Consider the following 6,626-nt stretch of genomic DNA (forward strand, 5'->3'; position numbering starts at 1 on the left):
CCCCCCCCCCATTTCTCCCGGTTTGGAGGTTGACAGTTATGGCAACCCTATTCAGGAGAGACAATGCGAATGGAGAAAGAGGAATGAAGGAGACATGGGAACAAAAGAGGGGCAGGCAGCCGTGCAAGTCATGGGAAATGGAGCTTCATATTAAATTATACTCCAGTATGCCTATAAACTGAGAGTACCCCTTATCTTGAACCATAAGTGTTGCAAAGTCAATGCCTCTCATTACCCAGTGTCTTGTTTACCTCAATGAGGCAGCTAAATCTGTTGCAGATGCATCGCCTGTACTGTAATTAATCCTGAGCCAATGCTCTTGATAGATTGAGAGAACTAAGGTAGGAATGTGGATACTGCAAATTGCAAGAATGGGATATCTGAAAAGGACTTGGGACTGTCATCTAGCTTGTAATCCAATGATGCGGAGGTGGAATATGTATCAAGAGGCTGCATGGACTCCTCCCTGTGACAATAAGACATAATAGGGAAGAGCAGTTAATGTTTGTGTGAAAGCATCAAGTTAAAAATTCTGTTCCTCAAAGCTGTGCCACTGTGTTTTTGGAGGAGGGTGGTGACTGTGCAGCTGGGAACTTGGAGCCACAGAGAGGTCCCTTGTGGAACCTGCCCACCAAAGAATTGTCAAGAATTGTCCACTCTCTTTGGGTCAGTAAATCAGTCTTTTGTATTTTAACAGCAATGCAATAACCAAAGAAGTTAACAGTATGACTTCTACAGATAGAACTACCATTACCCTCAGATAGTACATATACAGAGTTTGCAATGTGTCTTCCCATATATTTGTTGGGTTTCCTTCCATTTGGTCACAAACTAAAACATTTCCACAGCCAGTGTTAGTAATTTCCCTCTTTTTCCCCACACATCTTTCCCAAGCCCTTTCAAGCTGCCCACATAGCTGGCCTTGGTGGATCCTGGTACTATCAGTCTCCTCCACACATCTGTTCATTATCTAGCTAAGCAATTATTTTACTTTGAACCGGCACCAAAAATCCCATCAACTTTACCAACAAACCCCACTTCCATTCTTACACAGTTCTGTAGGGCAGTAACAAAAACAGTATATAAAACAGCAACTAAAAATAAATCAACAAACACACCAACTTTTTCATGGGAGTTCTGACAGCTGATTATGATGATGATATTTATTTATATTCTGCTTTTTCCCCAAAATTGGGAGTCAAAGTGGCTTACAATTTAAAAGCACAATTCAGTTAAAAACAAACAAAAGTGAGCATTCCAATAGAATTATTGTATATGCTCATGTATAAGACTAGAAATTTAGGTTAAAAAATTTACCCCCAAAACCTGAGTTAACTTATTTATGGGTCAGTGTAAGTACTTTAAATCATGTATTACACACACACACACACACATCTTCTGGTGAAAGGCAAGAGCCCTGGAAGCACTTGAGCCCCTTCTACATCCATCTAACCCTTTGTATGAGTACAAATAGTTATGCCTGCTGGAACTGTGTAAAGTATTTGGTATTCTTCTTTGCTTAACCTTTTACATCCTTCATTACATCCCCCTAGGTTTTACCCTCAACTTATCCATGGGTCATATCAAATCCGTAATTTTGGCCCCAAAACCTGCCCTCGATTTATATATGAGGTCAGCTTAAAGTCAAGTATATATGCTAAACTATCAAGAGTATTAAAACATTACACATTAAAATAATAAAATGCAATTTTAAATAGATATAAGATAATTAAAGTTAATTAAAACACTACAATACCCCCAGCCCATTCTTTAAAGACTTTCTGTTTTAAAAGCCTGTCTGAATAAAAATGTCTTAGCTTGACAGTTAAGAATGAAGATAGGAAGATTAGAGATGTGATGCTGGAGAAGAGTGCTGAGGATTCCATGGACAGCCAAAAACACGAACAAATGCTTCTTAGAGCAGATCAAGCCTGAGCTATCCCTGGAAGCCAAGATGAGAAAAGTTAGGCTGGCGTACTTTGGACACATCATGAGAAGGCATCAATCACTGGGAAAAACAATAATGCTAGGAAAAATAGAAGGATGTAGAAAGAAAGGAAAGCCACATGCTAGATGGATGGACTCTACTAAAGATATCATGAGTATGAGTTTGCAGGAGTTGGGCAGAGCATTGGAGAACAAGGGGTCTTGGAGATGTCTCATCAATAGGGTCGCCATGGGTGAAGATTGATGTGAACAAGGAGGGGGCCACTCTGGTTTCCCTGGGAAGAGAGAGCCACCGATCATGCTTGTAGTTGTGGGACTGAGAGAAGGTCCTCCCTGGATGAATGGACACAGTTGATGTATGAGCTTTAAATGTGAAAAAGCTTTCCTGGTCACTGAGAAAACCTGGGTCTCCAGGTTCAGAGCTGAGTCCAGGAGTACATCCAAACTGCAGAGTTTAACTCCATCTAACACAGACTGAATCCCTATTCCCTGATCTACCATCTGACTGACAAGGAGCACCTCTGTCTTGTCTGAATTAAGTTTCAATTTGTTTGCCCTCATCTAGTCCGTTATTGATGGCAGTCATGTGATGACCATCACATTTCTCTGGTTCCCACACTACATGCCAATACTCATTCATAGGGTTATCTGCTCTACTTGGCTTTAGGCAGCATCCTTCCTCCTGCCTTTGTTCCCCAGTGACCATAATTAAAACTGAACTTGCCACCTCATTGCCATACCCACAAGGTTTTGAATTTCAGTTGATATTCACAAATACAACTGTCTTATATAGGTATGTTTCTGAATTCTCTACTCTAAACATGCATCTGAGGAAGAAGACTCAAGTCTACAAAAGCTCATGCTACTAGCTCCTTTCTTTTAGTTAGTCTCAAAGGTGCTACAAGATCCCTTTTTATTACAGATGATAGACACTGGTTTGGGACCCAGAACAGTCTCCTTGGATTGTGGTGGAAAGGAGTAGTAGAGTTGGTGTCATCCACACATTGATGGCACCGAATTCCAAAACTCTGGACAAATTTCTTCCAACGTTTTTATGTATATGTTTAATAGCACCAGGAACAAAACAGAACCCTGAGGGACCCGATATGTCAATGGGTAGGGGGTTGGACAGGAGTCCCCCAACTCCACCTTCTGGCAGGAATAGAGCCAGTGTAAACCTGTAGCTCCAAGTCCCATCCCAGCAAGATGGCCCAGAAGGATACCATGGTCAGTGGTATTGAAAACCACAGAGAAGTCCAGAAATAACATGGACACACTCCGCCATCTAGTTCTCTGCCTAGATCATCCACCAAGGTGACTAAGACTGTCTCTGTTCTCATCCTGAAACTAGTCCTGAAACTAGGTTGAAATGGATGTATGTAACCTGTTTTCATCCAGAAACCTCTGGAATTGGACAGCCACCACACATTCCAGTAACCTGCCCAAAAATGGTAGGTTGGACACTGCCTGTTAATTTAATTGTCCAATATAGAGGGAGTTGGGGATGGCTTCTTCAACAAAGGCTTCACAACTGTCTCTTTAGGCAAGTTGGAACATTGCCTTTTTGCACTGCCTTCCCCTTTCACCTACTGAGCCAGTCCTCCTCTAGCCTGTTTGATAAGTCCTGAACAACAAGGGTCTAACACATAGATGGTGGCTCTAACCTCTCCAAGGATCCTGTGTACATCATCAGGCTGCACAAAATGAAAAGTATCCAATAATAGTGGACAGACAAGTGCCAAGGTTATGTCCACTGGAAATGTATCAACTACAATATCCAAGTCGGAGCAGATCTGAGTGATTTTGTCTGCAAAGTGCTGTGCAAATTCTTCACAGCGAGCTGTTTAGTGGTTGGCATTTTCTACTAGAGGTTTTTTGTGTAATAGTCCTCTGACCACTTCAAACAGCTCTGCTGGATGGTTCCCTACAGATGGTGGTGTTTTGGTGGTAGCAAAATAATCAATTTTTGCTGCCCATACTGCCATGAAGTAGACCTTCAAATAGGCTGTAGCCAATGTTCGTTCAGATTCACTTCAAGTCTTCTGCCAAATCATGTGACATGGGCCAGAAAACAGATTAAAATGAAGGGAGGGAAAATTGATGGGCCTGGTCAATTTGATGTTATGTATCTAAATTTCTAGTCAGGATAGATTTATTATAATTACTAATATATTTATATTTATTTGTATCTCACTCTTTTCCCAGAACTTGGATCTAGAGTGGTTCACAATATTAAAAGAACAATGCAATTAAATGGTGGGAAATATTGAAATGGGTGCATTACTTACTTTTAAGTCAAACCTAAAACATTTTACTATTTTATCAACATAAAGTTCACAACTTAATTAGCACATAAAATTGTACCATTTGATTCATTAAATTAAAAAAGTCAAAACTTTGTTTTGTAAAAGAATAATTGTGAAAAAGCAGTAAAGGAAAAATATGTGTGAAAGTCATCATTCCAGATAGATAATATAATTATTTCCCTTTACCTTTCCTCCCTTCAAAATGGGAGGATGACTTTCCTCCCCATATGACTAATCAAAACAATATATTTTTGGAGGCTCTAGTGGTATAGGGACCATTACTCCTTGAGCATGTGCATAGGAGTTAAGGATACAGCACCTGCCCAAATTCTACGGTACCTTTAAAAGTTTCTTAGACAGAATTTGGCTTTTCTGTAGAATTTTTATGTATATAGATGACAACAACTAAAAACAACAAGAGTTGCTGGTAAGTAAGTGTAATTATTTTATGGAATTTATTTCCACAGGATGTGCTAATGGTCATTAACTTAGGTTAATTCAAAGGGAAATTAGAGAAATTAATGTATGAAAGATATTTCAGTAGCTATTGGTTATGACAAAGACTCCAGAGTCAGGGATAATATGCTCCTGGATGATAATTGGTAGGGTCAGTAGTGAAGGAGTCCTTTTTCTTTTGTGACCCACTTGATGGATTCAATGTGGTTTACTCCTCCGGGAAACCAGATTCTAGACCTGGTAAACTTTTCGACTGAGCCAAAAAGACATTTCTTAAAGTTTTAAAATGCTTTTACTTTAATCTGTACGTCCTCCTTTCCTCTTTGTGTCATTTAATATTTAACATGTCCTTCTAGGTGTTTGGCATTTCTTCTGAAGAAACTTTTGTTATCACAACAACTAACAGAAAAGAGATCACAGTTGAAAACTTTGGTAAGTACCTATGTTCCTCCAACAAATCAGATGTACACTGAAGTGGCATGTAATGAAAGACGAAAATTCATTAGTTCCTTCATCTTTTCCAATTCTTTGCCCTTGAGGTGTCACAGGATTCTCCCATTCTTACCAGAGATGTTTGCAACATATCAGGGTATCCTGAATGGAACAAAGGACAGTGGAAGACAATATGTAAACACTTTGCTGGAGTATAAAAAGTTATGTCTTTATTAGGTTGCAGCAGCCAAGACTTGGATTAGTATGGGGCAGCAGACCCAGGCTTCACTTAATGAAAACTCTTGCTCTGTCTTGAGCCTAGTTGCCATGAATAATGGACTATGGACTATGTAATGACAGAAATTAGAATACTGCATGGATGTAAGCCAGTGCATAATTTTCTTCACATTTGCAAGTGTGGCAGGTCTTACATCTCTGCCAGCTGCCGTCACAGAGTTGCCCATCACTTTGCTGACCTGTCATTTAGAGATTATTGATCTTTACCAGATGCATCACCAGCAAGTCTGACCATCAGAATGATGGAAAAGTGAATCACAGAGTCCCAAGACCAGCTTTACGGGTAGCAGCAAAGATAATCATACCAGCAGACCCATTAAACACAGCAATAAACCTAACAAGATAAAGAAACTGATGTGTCTCTCAGTGTCCAGTAAAGTTACAGAGATCATGCACAATTCCTCCATAATTCTGCAGGCTTGAAAAGAGGTTTAGGGATTTGGGAAAGCTTTTTTTTCAAAGCAATAGTTGTAAACACTGGTCACAAATTTAGTGCCAATCCCTGGGTCATTGGAAAACATCATTTGCTAATCCCCCACATCAGATAGCCTGAGAAGCATGGTGGAGAAGATACAACAGAAGTAAGCACTCTTTGCATTGTAATTCATTCCAAAGGTCTTTTGAAAAGGGGTCAAGATTGCAGTTTATATCTGTACCAAAGCACAGAATCTTCCTGTACTGAGCTAGAGCATCTAGAGTGGAATGTTATTGCTGAAAAGCAGCATTTACAGACTAATAAACCAAAATGAACTTGCATTGAGTAACCTCTCCTTCTCATAATGTTTAAAGACCCTGGGCAGTGCCTGGTTGTCATGGAAAGGCAAGACACTATTGTTTTAAAAAACATATTTAGAAATGGTGATTGCTTCCAGAACGTAACAAATTCAGGAAGACTCAGGACTAGCCCAGTGAGCAGGCCAGCACAAGTAGACTCTAAAATCAGTGGTGCCAGATGTGTCTACTATGTCCTAGTAATCAGAGCTCTCATCTAGGCTTTCTGACCAGAAGACCATGTTGTTGAAGTCTTTTACAAGTTTGAGCCATTCCTAAAGGTCTGTTTTTATACCTCATTTGATCTGCATCAGAGCTCTCATCTAGGCTTTCTGACCAGAAGACCATGTTGTTGAAGTCTTTTACAAGTTTGAGCCATTCCTAAAGGTCTGTTTTTATACCTCATTTGATCTGCAT

General features: G+C 39.8%; 1 protein-coding gene across 2 annotated transcripts in view; it reads left to right on the plus strand.

The window, feature by feature from the left end:
• Window positions 1-6,626, plus strand: part of LOC121917290 (structural maintenance of chromosomes flexible hinge domain-containing protein 1-like) — a 138,301-nt gene that overhangs the window by 9,768 nt on the left and 121,907 nt on the right. For both annotated transcript variants that reach the window (XM_042443104.1, XM_042443106.1), the window contains exon 2: window positions 5,066-5,141. In XM_042443104.1, coding sequence (XP_042299038.1) covers window positions 5,066-5,141 — 76 coding nt within the window. The remainder of the gene's footprint in view (window positions 1-5,065; window positions 5,142-6,626) is intronic.

This window comes from Sceloporus undulatus, unplaced genomic scaffold, assembly GCF_019175285.1.
Source record: "Sceloporus undulatus isolate JIND9_A2432 ecotype Alabama unplaced genomic scaffold, SceUnd_v1.1 scaffold_14, whole genome shotgun sequence".
Taxonomy (NCBI): Eukaryota; Metazoa; Chordata; class Lepidosauria; order Squamata; family Phrynosomatidae; genus Sceloporus; species Sceloporus undulatus.